Here is a 19,204-nt window from a genome sequence, read left to right on the forward strand (position 1 = left end):
AAATAACTAACGAGAAACAAGAAAAAGAGACTGACAATAAAGAAGAAGACAAAGACAAGGAAATTGATTATGGAAAATTAAATGATTGTGTGGGTAGTAATAATAAAAAGGAGAACTTTAAAAATTATATTGGGATTAACAATGGAAGAAAAAGGGGAAAGAAACAAAGAAAGAAAAGAGAGTGGACCAGAAAGAATATAAGAAATTTAAATGATTACACTGGGATTATCAGTGAGAACATAAGAAAAAGGGAAAAGGGATGGAAAAAAGAATGGGAAAGATACAGCAAAATAGAAGAGTTTATTATCTTAAAAAACAAAGTGATTATATTGGAATTAACAGTGGAAAGATAAGAAAAAGGGAAAAGAGAGTTCAGGATTTTAAAATACAAAAGAAAAGACAGGGAAAGAAAAAGAAAAGAAAATATAAAGATAGAAAGGGAGAAAGAAATGGAACTGGAATATGGGGTAAATGAAATGAATACTAGAGAAAAGATGAAATTGTATTTTTAATGAAGTGATGACACCCCTGATCTAGGAGGCCTGGGGTTGCACTGGACTCCCAATTTTCTTAAACTGGGTGAAGTGCCTAATCTTCCACTTTATCAGATATCACAACAGTATCCATCTCTGCATCTCCAATGGATTTACTCAAGCAAATGCTTGAAAAAACTGTACAGCTGATCTTCACAACCATCAATGGTATTACCTCCATGAGAAGAAAGGTTGTTAATATATCTTGAGGGCAGGAATGTGTGATATCTGCCTCTCCCAGTACCCCTCCCCCCACTAAAAACAACTTCTGTCCACAACTTGGTCCAGTTTATGAGTTGAGCTTATCTTCATTACATTGTAAGTGCTTGACTTACAAAAATTCACTTGATGACTGTTCAAAGTTACAACGGCACTGAAAAAAGGGACTTGTGACCAGTTTTATGATCGTTACAGCATCTCAATGGTCACGTGATTTACGTGTGGATGCTTGGCAACTGACTCGCATTTATGACAGTTACAATGTCCCTGGGTCACATGATCACCTTCTGCGACTTTCTGACAAGCAAAGTCAATGGGAAAACCAGATTCACTTAACAACTGTGTTTGCTAACTTAACCACTGCAGTGATTCATTTAACAACTGCGACAAGAAAAATCGTAAACTGGGGCAAAACTCACATAGCAAATTTCTCACTTAGCAACATAAATTTTGAGCTTAATTATGGTTGTAAATTGAGGACTACCTATATAGACAAATGTTTCCACTCCAACTGGCCAATCTATGCTGCTTCCATTCTTGGGTCACTGGTACCTGCCCTCTCTGGATGTTTTGTTTTGGGCTGACTCTCCAGGTTTGGGTGTTTGTATGTAGGTTTTTGGTTATTCGGGTCTTCTCCCACGTAAAATTGGAAGTGTCTTGGCGACGTTTCGACGAAGTCTCATTCGTCATCTTCAGGCTGGTGTTCTCGGCTTCATGCTTCCAGGAGCACGAAGCCGAGAACACCAGCCTGAAGACGACGAATGAGACTTGGTCGAAACGTCGCCAAGACACTTCCAATTTTACGTGGGAGAAGACCCAAATAACCAAAAACCTACATACACACACACACACACACACACACACACACACACACACACACTTTATTGTCATTGTATGTATATACACAGTATACCCATACAATGAAATTCACATAACACTTCATCAATGGATGACACTTTTTTAAAATAAATTCAACTGTGGAGAAGTGAAAAGTTGGTTTCCTTCTCCTTCTCCTTCTCCTTCTCCTTCTCCTTCTCCTTCTCCTTCTCCTTCTCCTTCTCCTTCTCCTTCTCCTTCTCCTTCTCCCTCTCCTTCTCCTTCTTCTCCTTCTCCTCCTTCCCATCCTTCCACTACTGGACATACCACCAATCATAAAATATCTATCATTGAAAACCACATCCCTCAAAGATTAACACACAGAAAGTAACACAATTGGTGTACAGGTAAGATAGGTAAAGGATCAAGAGACTCCACCACTGTGGCCAAACCAGAGGAAGGAGATGAAATCTGGAAAATGATTTCTTAAATTCATTTCCAATCAGTTAAGCCATAAACAGCTTAAGGCTATACTGTAATGCAGAAAACCTCTAAAGTTATCTAGATGATTGGTCTCAACTACGCCTCTTTAAAAGCAAAATGTTCTGGGAAAAAAAAAACATTTGCCATTGTGAGAATGATAGACATTGCATGGCACTTCAGATAAGCATTGCATGCCAAACTATAGAAGTATCCTTCAAGCTGGGGAGTTTATAGCTGAGTTTGATGCTACACCCAAGGAGCGTTTTAAAAAAAAACTACTCACACGACAACCTTAAAAAGAAATCCAACATAATATAGTTACTGACCACAAACCAGAAAATGGTGATAGATCTGATGTCAGAAGTATATTTATTTATTTTAATTATTTGTTCAATTTTTATAGCCGCCCAACTCAACCAAGTCATTCTAAGCAGCCTACAATGCTGCTGGTACAAAATTATAAAAATAAAAATTAGTTATTCCAGACAGTACTTTTGACATCAACTTTCTTTTATGAATGAATTCGTACCGCGTCACCTAGGAGAGATGACTGGCATAAAAATTTAATAAATAAATATATAAATAAAATTTAACTGTGTACTTAGCAACAGACCCTACTGAAAATGTTTCTGTAGTGGTGACTGTTATTTTCTAGAATGAATGAAGTATCTGATGACACCATAGAACAGGGGTGGGCAGGCCTGTGGACTTCAACTCCCAGAATTCCTGAGTCAGCATGCCTAGTTTGGGAATTCTGGGAATTGAAGTCCACAGGTTTCCATAGTTGCCTGCCTACCCCTGCTATTGAAGATAGTATGACAACTCCGCTTTTTGAAAAGCTGGAAGATGTGGTAGTTGCCGTAGTTGCCATGAGAGGTCAGAGTTACAACAACCATGTTAAAATTAACCCTGAACCCTCTAACTGTGTTTGTCCTACTCAGATATTTTGTCAACTTCTATTGAGACTGAAGATTTTTTTTAATGGAATCAAAGCATCTATGGATAGTGCTCGACTTCTGACCCAAATGGAACTCGCCCATTACAGTTGTAAGTCGTGGCCGATCATAAGTCAAGGACTAACTATATGTTTTTTTCTCTGCATTGACTCATCAGTGGTAAATGTTGGTGCGACATTTGGAACAACCTCTCCACTCTGAGTACTTTACAACAAGATGCAAATGTCAAGTGGGAGAGATTAAAGCCTACACAATACCAAAGTGGAGTAACAAAATGTGCCATTTTGTCAGTGGTGAAATCCAAATTTTTTTACTATCGGTTCTGTGTGCGTGGCTTGGTGGGTGTGGTGTGGCTTGGTGGGCGTGGCTTGGTGGGCATGGCAAGGGAAGGATACTGCAAAATTCCCATTCCCACCCCACTCCAAGGGAAGGATATGCAAAATCTCCATTCCCTCCCCATTCTGGGGCCAGCCAGAGGTGGTATTTGCCAGCTCTCCGAACTACTCAAATTTTCCGCTATCGGTTCTCCAGAATCTGTCAGAACCTGCTGGATTTCTGTTCTCTTTGACAGGAATTGTTTCTGGGAGAACTGTGGCAGAAGGTGCTGTAATCTCAGAAATATTCCTATTTTTAAAATACTGACTGGTTTAATATGGTGGCCTAACATAATGTTTGAAATAAATTTTGTTAACAAGAGATTTCAAGATATTTCAAGGTGGGAGCTGACAGTTTGCCGGGTAAAAGAAGACGAAAATTAAACAATCTTGTTATTGTAGGGGGAGACAATAATAGTAGATCCCCTGGTTAGTCAAATTGAGCTCCTGGAAAAAAGACAGGTTACAAATTTAGCACAGAGAGCCAGTTTGATCTAGTGGTTAAGGTACCAGTATAGAAATCGGGAAGCTGTGAGTTCAAGTCCTGCCTTAGGCATGAAAGCCAGCTGGATGACCTTGGGACAGTCACTCTCTCTCAGCTCAACCCACTTCACAGGGTTATTGTAGAAGGAGGAAAGTGAGTTGGATATCTTTTCCTTGAGTTATTTGTAAAAATAATAAAGGGAGAATACAAATAAATTAAAATATATATATAACCAAAATAAATAATAAACTTCTGAAGGAAAATTAGCATAACTACTGTACATGGAACTAATGAATTGGCAAGGAAGCAGCTACAAGGACAAACAGAAAAAAAAAAACGAAACCCAAGTATATACATTACACTAATCAGGTTTAACATGATCAAGAGATCACTCAGCAAACATTTCTCAAACCATCCAGCAAAGTATAGCTAACTGCATTTTGCAATGGCATCTTGTGCTGGTCAGCTGGCGCTTCCTGTGGTTGCGAGTATGTGTGTGCAATTTGTCAATTTTTTACATTTTCAGTGACAACAAACCCCGCTTTTGTGGTGAAAAATCGTTCATCCTGGTTCAAAATTAGGAGCAGGCGAACGGTTCCTTCAGAAGTGACTCTGCCCAATTTTTCAACTTTTCTTCCCCTCTTGAAGTTTTCAGACAAAGAAAGCCTGCTTAAGCAGAAAAGAGCAATTTACTCCTGAAGAAAGACACAGAAGATTATAGCGACGGGTAGAATAATCTATAACAGGCCTTGGATACGCAGGGTTAGCATTTTAACCACCATTTAACGGATGGTCTGAGTTCGAATGATGAAATACCATCCTATTATCTGGAAGTGCTCAGAATCAAATCTGAGAATTTTGCATATAAGATTTGCTAAATAACAGCTCCACCCTTGAGTCTCTCTGGCTGAGTGCTCAATCATCCTCCTCAGACCTAAAGGCAACCTTTGCAACCTCGTTTATGACTTGTTTTTGACTTCCATCCCTCTCTGCCATCACCCCATCAACTAGTCTTTAAAAGAAAGGAAACAGCAGAGAGGACCCCAATCTTTCATTCAACCGTGGATGTACACAGACCTTCTTCCCTTACCCACAAGACCAGCTTACCTCGCAGACTCAGTCCGAGCAGCAGGGTGAACAAACCGCGTGGAAATACTAAACCAGCCATGGTGAAGTGGTGAAAAACAGGTGCGAGAGATCACTTTCCAGAGCGCATGGCCAGAAGTCACTAATTTGATAGCCTCTTCTTCTCCTCCCGAAGCCACCGAGGCTCAACTCCCAAAACAGAAATGGGAAGAAGTGAGGCTGAATTTCGACATCAAATAATCTTCTGCAGAGCAAGATCTGAAAGGAGAGGGAGGAGTGAAAAGAGGAGGAGAGAAAGCTTCTTCTGGAGCGACATCTGACATCACCAACTTAAGTTTTAAATATCAGGGTTCCTGTGCAACCCTCAGAAAGCTGGTGCGATGCTGCACCTTTAGCATCTGATCAGCTGGAATGGGATTGGATGGATTTAAATAAAAGCTTCCTGAGAGACACCGGGAGATTTCATTGAAAAGCACCACACATCTTTAAAATGATATATAATGCAAGAACCAGCAGTATGTTTGGGTCGTGAGTCGCACTTTTTCTATTTTGTAGCTTCTGAAGAACCCTAGAAAGTTTGTCAGGACAGATAATAAAAAAAAATAATAATCTGATTTTCCCGCCCCCTGTGTTTGCTTTGAGAGGCTCTGAGGAGATTTTAAAAGATACAATTTTTATTTATTTATGAGGTTCTTTTATTATTGCACTTTTTTTTACTTTATAAGTAACTCGAGGCAGCAAACATACATACTGCTCCTTCCTCCATCTATTTCCTCCACAACAACTCAGCAAGAGGGTTGGGCAGAGGGACAATGATTACCCCAAAGTCACCCAGCCTATGATAGGACTAGAACTCACCATCTCCTGGATTCTAGCCTAGAGCCTGAACTACTAAACCAAATGGTTCTCATCCACTTCGCTTCTTTTTGTTGGCTCCAAATCACTCAAAATTTAATTTTTTGGTTGACAAATGACTAAGCAGTGTTTGAAAACCCCAATCAAGGCTTGGGGCCACATAAGAATTGTGACTCAATTCTTTGTTTTAATGATTTAGGGGTTTCCCCCCCCCTCTAAACCAGAATTGGATAATCCATGTGGCCTTGACAGACCCATTTTTGACTTGTACAACCCCACAAGGCCACACTGCCCTCTTCAGTTATGGCAGAGCTCGCCAAAAGTTGTTTGTACATGGAAATATGTGAGGAGGTGTTAATTTCTGCTTCTGAACCAAAATGAAAATGTGATTAAGAAAATATTAGAATGTGCAGAAATGAATAGATTAACACTTGCCATTAAAGGAAAGGAAGAATCTGACTATTATAGTATATGGGAGTTATTTTATCAATGGTTAAATATGAAAATTAGAAATAAAAGCGGAAATATTGAAAATGTATTACAAAGCCAAATAAGCTAAGAAGAGAAATGTTATAATAGTAGATATGTTCTGTATTAGTATTAATCCAAGAATAGATATAATGAACATGGTTGTAAATTTTAATGGTTATTGCACAAAATATTTGTGCTCAGATGACATACTATTTAATGAAAGATGAAATGTTTGTATTAAAAGAAAATTAAAAATTAAAAAAAAAGTTATGGCAGAGCTTGCCAATAGTCATTTGCGCATGGAAATATGTGAGGAGGTGTTAATTTCTACTTCTGAAACAAAATTCAAAGATTGGCACTGCAGACAGCCAACCAACAAGACAGTGAGCTGGCTACAGTCCAGAAATACGCAAATTCAGCCAAGACTTTTTAAAGCAAAAAGTTCATTTTACCTAAGGCTAAAGACAGCAATTGCCCCAGAGTTAAGGTTTGGCTTGGGTCAAGACCAGGAATCCAATACAAATAGTCCTCGACTTACGATCAAAATTGAACCCAAAATTTCTGTTGCTAAGTGAAACAGCAGTTAAGCAAATTTTGCCCCGTTTTGCAACTTGTTTTGCCACAGTTGTTAACTGAATCACTGCATTTGTTAAGTTGGCAACACGTGGTTGTTAAGTGGATCTGGCTTCCCCATTCACTTTGCTAATCAGAAGGTCGCAAAAAGGAATCACATGATCCCGGGACACTGCAACTAAATATAAATCAGTTGACAAGTGTTTGAGTTTTGATCACATGACCATGGGGGGGGATGCTGCAGCAATCGGAAGTGTGAAAAATGGTCATAAGTCATTTTTTCAGTTTTGTCGTAACTTCAAACAGTCACTAAATGAACTGTTGTAAGTCGAGGACTACCCGTAAACTAAGGACAAATGGAAGAGACAGACACCAGACCTGATGAGTTCAAATCCACATTTCGAAGCACGGCATAGCATGGAAAACACAGAATAACAGAATTGGAAGGGACCTTGGAATTCTTCTTCTAGTACAGAATCTGGAGGGATAAATGTGAGGATGTGCTCTGGTGGTTTACAACCTGCTTTTCGTATACCGGATTCTTTTTTTAAAAAAATTAGTTGCAAAAGAAAAAGAAGAAAAATAAAAGGAGGAATCGGTGCTCAATTTTTTTTAAATAAGAGCTTTGGAACTTTGAGGATTTGGAATGTCTTTATACTATCCTCAATTTATGAACAGTCACTTAGTGACCATTCAAAGTTACAACAGACCTCCCCAGAGCTACTTATGACCCAGTTTTTAAGTTGCAATGGCCATCACCCCTCCTCCTGGGTCAAATGATTGCATTTTGGGTGCTTGGCAACCCACCTAAATTTACGACCTTCTGCAGCGTCTTTTGCAGTCACACAACCAAAAATTTGTAGTCTTTACTTTTGGTTCCTGGCAAAAAATGCCCATTGGCTAAAATGGATTCGCTTAACAACTGTTCTGTAAACTTAACCGCCATGATGCTTGTGCTTGTGCTTAACAGCATCAGCTTAACAATTGCCACAACCCCACCCCCTCATAAAATTGGACACAGTCGTGTGGTGACCCGTTTAACAACCAGCATGACGTACAGCTGTAATTCTGGGCTCAATTACGGTTGTAAGCCGAGGACTGCCTGTAAACTGTCGAAGTTGAACGTCCGTTAGGCACGAGCAGGACAGATGAAAGAAGCAGATACTATTTTGAGGAGAGTGTATTTTCGGCTTCAGTGCAAGGCAACCCGCAGGTAGAAACCGGAGGAAATGAAAGCCAGGCAAACAACAGGAGATGTGGAGGCCTTGATGTAGATGCAAAATGGGCTTCCTGTTTCACCACCACAGGAAGTGGCAGGCAGAGGCACTAAGGTACGCACGCAGCAGACAGTCTTGCTGTGTCTCATCGCTTCAGCAAGAGGCCCATTATGGTAAGAGAACCCAGAAAATATCCCCCCCTAACTTTTGTCGTCTTTCCTCAGAGCAGGAAGTCTTGAGATGACCTTTCTTTGTCTGGCCTTTAGGAGAAAGATTACGTTGGCTTTGCTACGTTGCCCACCCAGGTCCACAGGAAGACCGTGAAGAAGGGGTTTGACTTCACGCTGATGGTAGCAGGTAAGTCGTTACGCCACTAGCTTTCTCCATCGGAGGAAATGCCAAAGTCTCTGCTCCCCAACTTAGCCCACCAAGCCCATCTGCTTTCTTCCCAGGATATGTCCTTGCCCCTTGCATCTGTTTTCTCTTCCTGAATTGATTTACGCACACTATGTTCTGTGGGGGTGCAGCATTCAAACACAAGAGCTAGATTCAGAAGAAGGACTTTTTTAAAAAAAAATTGATTTATATACCGCCCTTCTCTGGAGACTCAGGGTGGCTTACAGTGCGTTAAGCAATAGCCTTCATACTTTTGTATATTTTATACAAAGTCAGCTTATTGCCCCACAAACTGGGTCCTCAATTTACCTACTTTAGAAAAGATGGAAGGCTGAGTCAACCTTGAGCCTGGCAAGATTCGAACTTACTTTAATTGCAGACAGCTGGTGTTAATTTACAGTGCTTAGTCTGCAGAGCTATCCAGGCTCCACTTAGTGGCCAGTGGGAGCACAGCTTTCCTCTGCTATTCATTGAAGCAAGCTAATGGGACTTTTCTTCTTCTCCTTCTCCTCCTTCCAGAATTGCTCACTGTACTGTAATGTAAGATGGTGAAAATGGGCGGTGTCTTATTTTGTTTGTATCTTGGTTAAGAAACAGGCAGTTTTCACTTTTGAAATCAGCGCATCTGAGAGAATACCGTTAATATCTAGTATTCATAATTCTTAAATTTATATAGTTCTAATCTCAAGAGCAATTAGTACTAGTTTATGGTGCTAAGATCGAGAACAATCTGTGTGTGTGTGTGTGTGTGCATATATATGCCTATATATACAGGTAGTTCTCAATCTACAACAATGGAGCCCACAATTTCTGTTGCTAAGTGAAATATTTCTTAAATGAGTTTTGTCCCATTTTACGAACTTTTTTGCCACAGTTATTAAGTGAATCACTGTGGTTGTTAAGTTAGTAACAGGGTTGTTAAGTGAATCTGGCTTCCCCATTGACTTTTCATGTCAGAAGGTCGCAAAAGGGGATTTACATGACCCCTGCAACCGTCATAAATATGAACCAGTTGCCAAGCATCTGAATTTTAATCACGTGACCATGGAGATGTTGCAATAGTCATAGGAATGAAAACTGGTCATAGATCCCTTTTTTCAGTGCCGTCGTAACTTTGAACGGTCACTAAATGAATGGTTGTAAGTCAAGGGCTACCTGCATTGCTTCCTCCACTCACCCAATGGAAGTCTGAACATCATGGCCAGGATAAGGTAAAATTGTGGCTTTCTCTTATTGCATTTGGGTCATTGATTCATTTCTATCATAAATTATACCCTGGACCTTGATTCAGCCTTGAAGGATACCCAGATGTGTAGTATGTTAGATGTTTAGATGTTAGTTAGACCATGTCAGAGACTGAGTTTACACCAGGGTTGGTAGTCACTTACTTTCCCTACCAGTTCGTAAATGGGAGTGCACTCACGCGCTCGCACATGCCCCGGTCACGCATGCGCCCGGCCTCAAAAACGTACCTAAACAGGATGGCATAGAACAGGGGTGGGTGGGCAGGCACAGCCGCAATTTCCGCTACCGGTTCAGGTGAACCGGTTCGAACTGCCTGAATACCACCTCTGATTTACACAAGTTATACACTATGTTGACCATTTGCTTGGCTTTGCTTAGCATGTCAGAGACCCCGGCCAATGGCAACTCACCCGATACATCATCATGAGCAGTGACTTTGTATACTCCTAACTTGTACTTGCCCTGAAACTTCTATATAGGTAGTCCTCAACTTACAACCATTCATTTAGTGACTGTTCCAAGTTACAACGGCATTGAAAAAAAATGACTTACAACCAGTTTTGCATTCTTGTAGTCAGGTGATTGAAATTTGGGCACTTGGCAACAAAGCATTTACAATGGTTGAGCATTCTGGGATCATTTGCGACCTTCCCAACTGGCTTCTGACAAGCAAAGTCAAAAGAAGCTGGGTTTGCTTAACGTGTGATTCACTTAACACCTAATTCACTAAACTAGTGTGGCAGAAAAGGACATAGAATTGAGCTGAACTCATTGAACAACCATTTTGCCTAGTAACGTAAATTCTGATCCCAATCGTGGCTGTAAATCGAGGATTACCTGTAGTCAAACTTTCTGCATTCATTCTGTAGGAGAATCTGGCCTGGGAAAATCCACTCTCATCAACAGCCTTTTCTTGACTGATGTCTATAAGGACCGAGTGCTTCCAGATGCACAAGGTGAGAACACAGCTGATGATTTTGGGAAGATGGGCCTGGAAGAGTCACCTGATTAGGAGAGCTCAGTGTTGGTCCTGCTTTCCTGTTTTCTGCTTCACAGCCAGGATCCCCCAGACTCTGGAAATTGTCAAACATGCAGTAGATATTGAGGAACAAGGAGTGAAAGTCAAGCTGACAGTGATTGATACTCCAGGACTTGGAGATGCAATAGACAATACGGAGTGGTAAGAGGCACCTAGAGAATAATAGAATTGGAAAGGATCTTGGAGGTCCTATTAAGTATATTAATTATTATTTGCATCTCAATCAACCAATCAGAACAGAGCTAGAAGGGATCTTGGAGGTCTTCTAGTCCAACCCCCAGCTCAAGCAGGAGAACCTACACCATTTCAGACAAATGGCTGTCCAGTCTCTTCTTAAAAGCCTCCAGTGCTGAAACACCCACTTCTGAAGGCAATCCATTTCACTGGTTCTCATTGTTAGGAAATTTCTCCTTAGTTCTAGGTTGCTTCTCTCCTTGGTTAGTTTCCATCCATTGTTTTTGTCTTGCCTTCTGGTGCAAAAGATAGATATGTTCCTGTGTTCCCTCAACCTCAAATATTGGAAAACTGCTATCATGTCTCCCCTAGTCATTCTTTCCTCTAGACTAGCCATATCCAATTCCTGCAACCGTTCTTCTTATGTTTTAATGTCCAGGTCCCTAATCATCTTTGCTGCTTTTCTCTGAACTCTTTCCAAAGTATCAACTTCTTTTTTAGTAGTGGGGTGACCATTGTTTGATGCAATATTCCAGGTGTGGTCTTACTAAGGTTTTATAAGGCAGTATAAACTTCTGGGCATGCCTATGTTTTAATTCTGTGTTTGAAAACCGAACCAGATTAACACCTATTCACAAAAATAAAAATAAATGTATACAGAATCCTGACTGGAAAGAGGCTTTGGCATGAGTTTACAGTAAACAGATTTAGAGATGACTTTGGGAGAGGTATGAAAAAAAAACCCATTAAGGAGAGAATGGGAAACAAGATTATAAGTAGTCCTTAATTTACAACCACTAGAATTGCCAGAATTTCCATTGCTAAGCAAGGTGGTTTTTAATTGAGCCAAATTCAATTTTATGATTTTTTTCCCCCCAAGGTTGTTAAGTAAAACACAGTAGTTGTTAAGGGAATCATGTGGTCATTAAGTAAATCTGGCTTCCTCCATTAACTCTGCTTGTCGGAAGCCAGCTGGGAAGGTCGCAAAGGGTGATCATGTGACCCTGGGATGCTGCGATTGTTATAAGTACATGCTGGTTGCCAAGGGCCCAAATTTTTATCATGTGACTATGGGGATGGTGAAATAGCCATAAGTATGGGGACAGGTTGCAAGTGATTTTTTTTCAGTGTTGTAGCTTTGAAGAATCACTACATCAATCGTTGTGAGTCAATGGATACCTGTACACAGTTCAGGAGACTGAAGCGAGTATGAGAAAGAAAGAAAATTAAAGTAATTCCAATTTGATTTTGTTTCGTAGAAAATATGAGGAAAAATTTGGAGAGAAACTTTTCAGATTCTCTTTATTTTATCATCTCCAGTGATAAAGTCACATTCAAGAAATCTTTTTTTTTTAAAAAAACCTGACTTATCTCAAATTTATTTATTTGTTTGTTTGTTTGTTTGTTCGTATCCCGCCTTTATTATTTTTACAAATAACTAATGTGGCTGACATATCCAACATACCTTCCTCCTCCTATTTTCCCTATAACAACAATCCTGTGAGGTGGGTTAGGCTGAGAAACAGAGACAGGCCCAAAATCACCCAGCTGGCTTTTATCGCTAAGGCAGGACTAGAACTCTCTCAGTCTCCTGCTCTCTATCCTGGTGTCTTTAAGCTTTAGAACAAACTAGCTCTCTTTCTTTCCCTTTTATCCTACAGCTGGAAACCAATTGCCGATTACATTGATGGCCAGTTTGAACAGTATTTTCGGGATGAGAGTGGCCTTGACCGCAAGAATATTCAGGATGGCCGTGTTCATTGCTGCCTCTACGTCCTCTCGCCTTTTGGGCACGGGTACGATGCACACAAGTTTAGGAGTAAAGCAGAGTGAAAAGTGGGTGACAGCTTCGCCCCTGGTCTCCTCGGACGACCAGGTATCTCCAAAGGAAGACCAAGTCTTAGCTTAGTTCAACACAGCCAGGGCAAGCCACTGTATATAAACAGGGAGCAAACCCCACACCCACTATCACTGATGATGTTACCTAGTAGGGTAATTAAATGTCTGAAAGCAAACAATCAAGCTCAGAGAACACCAAGAACTCCACAGCGTAACTCCAGATAGAACCTAACCCAGCATTTGCACTCACCATCCAGTACAATCTTTGTATTGGCAAAAAAATAATAAAAATATTACCAAGCATGTTCAAAACGCCTTGCATACAATCTATCCATCCTGACCTCAGGCTGGTAGGTGAATTTATTATTTTATTTGAAATAAATAATCAGCTAAGGACAGGAGGGACCTAACTGCTTGGCTATAATTTAGGACAGGGGTGTCAAACTGGTGGCCTGTGGGCCGGATGCATCACAAGGTAAAAGACGTCACAATACGCCACGTGATGTTATCAAGCTCCGGAGTGCCAGAAACCTGAGGGCCAACTGGCAGGTGGGTATGCCTGTTTTTTGGCTGTTTTTCGGGCCATTTTCAGACCATTTTTTTCCAGGCTGTTTTCAGATTGTTTTTTGCCATTTTCAGGACCGTTTTGGACCCGAAAAATGGGCTGGAAAATGGCCCCAAAAATGGCCTGTTTTTCAGGCCGTTTTCCGGCACTCCGGCACCTGCGAAGACTAGCTGGCTGGCACGCATATGCATGCCGGAAACCAGAACAACAGCTGGTGACGGCGGGCGTGCCCACAGAGAAGGCTCTGTGTGCCATCTCTGGCATGCATGCCAGAGGTTCGCCATCATGGATCTAGGATGTTTTCCAAGGGCAGTCAAACCTCTGGCTCCTCCTCTTTTGCTACAGGCTCCGCCCCCTGGATATAGAATTCCTCCGAGCCATCCATGACAAAGTCAACATTCTGCCTGTGATTGGAAAAGCGGATTGCTTGACACCGAAAGAAGTGCAACACAAGAAAGAAAAGGTACCTGCAAGAAAAAAATAAATCTTGTAGATTACGAGGCAATGCAGACCCCTTTTGCTTGTATTACAGATAGTCCTTGATTTATGACCACAGTTGGGACTCTCTGTTGCCAAGCTAAGTGGTTGATAAGAGAGTTGGGCCCTATTTTATGACCTTTGCTGCCATGGATGTTAAGCAAATTACTGCAGTTGTTAAGTGAAACATGCAGTCATTAAGCAAATCTGGCTTCCCCCATTGAGTTTGCTTGTTGGAAGCCAGTTGCAAATGCCAATCCTATGACCCAGGGATGCTGTAACTGTCATAAATGCATACAAGCACTTTAATTCTGACCATGTGACTATGGGGATGCTGGGACCATGGAAATGCTAAGTGTCATAATATTGGCTTCCTCCAGGATGATTTTTTTTTTAAAAAAATCCTATTAAGATTTCCTTGTGGTCTCTCATCCAGCTCTTAGTCATGCCTGATTCTTCCTGAAAACCCCGGCATTAAATTCCCACCATCCTTACTGTAGCTACATTTCAAGAATCTTTTAAAATTACAGATTCGGCAGGAGTTGGAAGCCAACAGCATCTGCATTTATGAATTTCCTGAGTGTGATTCCGATGAAGACGAAGTGTTCAAAGCTCAGGATGCCGAGATGAAGGTGAGAGCATTGAATGCTGGCTAGGGAATTCTAGGAGTTGAAGTCCACCCCTTTTCAAGTGGCCAAAGTCTAACACTGCATTAGTTAAAGCGGCCATGGATCTAATTAGCGTTCTCCCTGCAGAGAAGCATCCCTTTTGCTGTCGTTGGATCTAGCCATGTGGTCAGAGAGTTAAAGGGCAAAGGATTTCGGGGAAGAGAATATGCGTGGGGAACAGTAGAAGGTAAATCTTTTTAAGATTTCTTAAAATCTTTTTAAGAGAGACATGGGCAGCAGAGGGCACTGTGCCGCGGGAAGTCAGAGGTGGTACTGATTTCTTTTTCGCTTCCCTTAGTGGAGAACGCGTCTCACTGCGACTTTCTTAAACTTCGGAACATGTTGATTCAAACTCATATGCAAGACCTGAAGGATGTGACCCACGAGGTTCATTATGAAAATTACCGCGCACAGTACATTCAGAGTCTCACCAGACCCGGGGCTCGGGATCGCAGTAGCCGCGCGTAAGTCCGCTTTGGGACTTCGGAAAATGGGAATTTAGCTAAGAGAATTCAGATGAGGAGGTCAAGAATGAATCAAGGGACTGGCTGGGATTGTATGGCCTAGGGCAGAGGTGGGGGACTTTGGCTCCTGGCTGGGGAATTCTATGAGTCCATGCACCTTAAAAGTTGCCAAATCTGAAAAACACCAATTTAAACACGGGTTGTCCTCGACGTACGACCACAATTGGGTTCAAAATTTATGTTGTTCAGTGAGACACTTGTTAATTTCTTGGCACAGTTGTTAAATGAATCACTGCAGTTGATAAGTTAGTAGCCTGGTTGTTAAGTGAATCTGGCTTCCCCATTGACTTTGCTTGTCAGGAGGTCACAAAAGGGGATCAGATGACCCTGGGACGCTGCAACAGTTGTAAACATGAGTCACTTGCCAAGCATTTGAATTTTGATCACATGATCATGGGGATGCTGCAAAGGCTGTAACTGTGAAAAGCAGTCATAAGTCACTTTTTTCAGTGCTGTTGTAACTTTGAACAGTCACTAAATGAACCGTTGCAAGTCAGGGACTACCTGTAAAGCATAAATAAGCAAATCATAGATACATACATAGTAAGAATGTGACCCAGTGAAATTTAAAACTCTTGTTTCGCTAGGAAACTGTCACGCCAGAGTGCCACTGACCTGCCTGTCCTGCCGATGTCCGAGACGGAGAAATTAATTCGCGAGAAGGATGAGGAGGTAAGTCACAAAGAGAAACATGACCGTTGTGCAAATTTTTGCACTTCCCTGAGGGATTGAATTTTCCAACTATGCAAGCGATAGGGTTGATGGCAAAGGAGAATTGATGGACATCTGCAACATTCCGTCTCATTTTTCCTGCTTGATTTCCATCTAAGTTGCAACCCTTCAGTCTTCCAAGGTGGTCCAGACAAGAAACACATCCACAAACTCTGTTTTATTCTAAGATTATACTAACAGAATCTTGCAAGTCTGAAAGAACATCTCTACCCCAGGGGTGAAATGTAAAATTTGTTACTACTGGTTCTGTGGGCGTGGCTTGGGGGGGGGGGGGTTTAATGTGACTGGGTGCGTGTGACCAACTTTTTTTTTTTTAACTTTTAAAAGCATTTTTTCTACAACCTCTTCGGCCGAAGAGGCTGTTTAAAAAATGCTTTTAAAAGCCTCTGATGATCCCAGCTGTGCCGCGGGATCATCAGAGGCTCTTTTTTTTTACTTTTAAAAGCATTTTTTCAGCCGAAGAGGTTATAGAAAAAAGGCTTTTAAAAGTAAAAAAAAAAGCCTCTGATGATCGCGCGGCTCAGCTGGGCATGGTGGTGATGGTGGGGGCGCAGGGATTTTTGCTACCGGTTCTCCGGAACCACCCACCGCCATCGCTACCGGATCAGGTGATCCGATCTGAACTGGGAGCATTTCACTCCTGCTCAACCCCCTCACCTTTACAACCTAAGAAACTGGGGAGAGTCATTCCAACACAGCATTACAAAATTAGATGCAAAAAAAGATCTCCCAGAGAAAAGACAAAGCACTTTCTCCCATTTTCCTTACAGAAGACAAATATACCAATAAAGAATATTTGTAGCTTAGGTTTGACATGTGGTGCTCTCCAAGCTCGGTTGTTTTCTTGCAGATGTTTCGTTACCCGAATTATGTAACAACATCAGTTGCTAGTCAGTGTAGCGTACTTCCTTTTTATATTTATTTTTATATATTTCATATTTGTAAACCACCCAACTCCTTCAGAGGGACACACTCGCTTATATACTCACTAGCACTGATGATCCCAAAGGTGCTTTTTCAGGAGGCAACTGGACTTTGTTTTTCCTTGAAAATGTTTTACTTCTCATCCAAGAAGCTTCTTCAGTTTTGACTAAATGGTGGGGCATGGAAGGATTCATGTACTTTGTAGTCATCTGGTTCTCTTTCTAGGAGTCGTTGAGGCTACTTGGAGGTTTATCTGTGCCCTCAGGGTCACCTGAGTAGTGCAAATGGGTGTGGAACCTTTTTTGAACTGCTGAAAGGACTGTGTTACACCTTTGGGATAACCATGACATGAATGTCTAAACCAGGGGTGAAATGCTACCGGTTCTCTCTGGTTCAGGGAAACCGATAGCGATAAAAACTACTGGTTCGGGCGAACTGGTAGTGTTAAAAACAAAAGAAAAAAGCTACCGGTTCAATACCGGTTTGGAGGAACCGGTAGCTTTCTTTAATTACCGGTTCAATTGAACCGGTAGTTAAAAAAAGCTACCGGTTCCTCCAAACCGGTATTTCCAACGATCAGCTATGCCGCGTGATGTAGCTTTGCTAGAAAGCAGGAAATCCTGCTTTCTAGGGAAGCTAAATCACGCGGCACAGCTCATCCCTCCCCTTGCTGTTCTACTTACCTTCCCAAGGCTCCTTTTGGCGCAAACTATTTGGAGTATACTGTGTATGCGCGTGCACAGCACGCACTTTGTGTGCGGTGAGCGAACCGGTAACACACTAGTTCAGATTTCACCACTGGTCTAAACCATAAATATTTAGCACTGATGATGTTACCTAGCTGGGTAATGAAACGACTGCAAGGAAACAACTAAATTCAGATAGCAGCAGGGACCTCACAGAAGACAAATGTGTTTCATAATTGCCAGCCACAGAGAGGGAAACGCAGGTCCCTGCCCTCTTAGGAAGGTTAGGTACAGGTTGGATGATTGTCTTTGCCCAGGGCAATCCACCAACTTCCCAACCCAAATCTCAGCTGGTCTTGCCTAATAAACTCAGCCTGCACTGTGAGCGCAAACTTCATTTCTCCATTGCGTTTCCCAGCTTCGTCGGATGCAGGAAATGTTACGAAAAATGCAGGAGCAGATGCTACAGAACAAGGGAGAACAATGCGACAGCTTGTGAAAGAGCCTCTTTTTCCAAGAATCATCGGAATGCATCCAGTGGGAGAAGCCCCCTGGCTGATCTTTGGGCCAGAGAAGTCCACCAGCTTTGGAAAATACCAGCTCTGGCAAGTGTGCATTTGAAGAAGTAGAAATGGGAATTCTTTCCTTCGCTTCTCTCCTCCTTTGACACAGATCTCTTTTCCCATCCATTAAGACCCTGAGCATCTCTCACCTGCCAGCATAGTAGTGCTTCAATAATAATTCAAAACCCTCCAATAAAATGCAATTTTTGGATCTGTGCCAGGCCTGGAATTCTTAATGCAGTTATTCTTTCCCAATTTCTTTCTTATAAGGTATTTATATCTAAAATATGATCCATTCATGATTTGGGATTGAGTCGTGTCCAAATCAAATACAGGTAATACTCGACTTATGACCATAATTGAGCCCAAGATATCTCTTGCTAAGTGAGACATTTGTTAATTATGAATTTTACGACCAATTTACAACCTTTCTTGCCACAGTTGTTAAGTGAAACACTGCAGTTGCTAAGTTAGTAACACAGTTGTTAAGTGAATCTGGCCTTCCCATTGATTTTGCTTGTCCGAAGGTGATCACATGATCCCAGGACTTCAATCATCATAAACACGACTCAATTGCCAAGTGTCCGAATTTTGATCACGTGACTATGGGGATGCTGCAATGGTCATAAATGTGAAAAATGGACATAAGTCACTCTTTCTGGTGCCACTATAACTTGGAACAGCCACTAAATGAATGGTTGTAAGCTAAGGACTATCTGTAGCTGCTTTTCAATAGGACCCAATCATTAATCCAAATCTGTTTTATTCAGGATCATTTTATCAGGACACCTTGGGCTGAACTGACACAACTCACTGAACTATTTTGTTCCTTTTGTATATGGAGGAGTGTTTTTTGCGATGGCAGGCAAACCCATCACAATTAAACCATCATCTTAGTTTAACATGAGAATCAAATATTTTCAACAATATCTACAGATCTTCTGCAAGAATGCTGAGATATTAGAGTTCAAGAATTGGTAAGAAGCCACAAAAAGATGACACTAAAAAAATTAACTCTTAAGTTCTCGGCTTAATATTATACAGGTAGTCCTCAACTTACAACTATCATTCAACAACTGAAGATACAACGGCAGTGAAAAAAGTGTCTTACGAACAGTTCTTGCCCTTAGGACCTTTGCAACTCCATCGGGATGTCATCAAAATTTGGATGCTTGGCAAGTATTTATGGTTGCAACATCCCGAGGTCAAGCTTTCCTAGCTGGCCTCTGACAAGCAAATTCAATGTGAGAAGCTGGATTCACTTAACAATTGTATGACTCACTTAACAACTGCAGTGATTTGCTT

At 41.3% G+C, this 19,204-nt stretch overlaps 2 protein-coding genes across 2 annotated transcripts in view; one reads left to right on the forward strand and one right to left on the reverse strand.

Moving 5' to 3' along the window:
* ITGAL (integrin subunit alpha L) overlaps positions 1 to 5,213 on the reverse strand; it is a 74,870-nt gene extending 69,657 nt beyond the window's left edge. The window contains exon 1 of the mRNA XM_034419755.2: positions 4,973 to 5,213. Coding sequence (XP_034275646.2) covers positions 4,973 to 5,033 — 61 coding nt within the window. The 5' untranslated portion in view covers positions 5,034 to 5,213. The remainder of the gene's footprint in view (positions 1 to 4,972) is intronic.
* Positions 5,214 to 8,045: 2,832 nt separating this feature from the next.
* On the forward strand, positions 8,046 to 18,115 carry SEPTIN1 (septin 1). Its single transcript, XM_034419756.3, has 11 exons — positions 8,046 to 8,240; positions 8,334 to 8,424; positions 10,578 to 10,664; positions 10,765 to 10,888; positions 12,583 to 12,717; positions 13,671 to 13,788; positions 14,333 to 14,434; positions 14,558 to 14,657; positions 14,769 to 14,934; positions 15,582 to 15,666; positions 17,755 to 18,115. Exons 1-11 carry the CDS (start codon positions 8,238 to 8,240, stop codon positions 17,833 to 17,835), a joined length of 1,092 nt encoding a protein of 363 aa, XP_034275647.2. The 5' UTR covers positions 8,046 to 8,237; the 3' UTR covers positions 17,836 to 18,115.
* The last annotated feature ends 1,089 nt before the right edge of the window (positions 18,116 to 19,204 follow it).

Source organism: Pantherophis guttatus, chromosome 4 (assembly GCF_059756535.1).
Source record: "Pantherophis guttatus breed Tessera chromosome 4, ASM5975653v1, whole genome shotgun sequence".
NCBI classification, from domain to species: Eukaryota; Metazoa; Chordata; class Lepidosauria; order Squamata; family Colubridae; genus Pantherophis; species Pantherophis guttatus.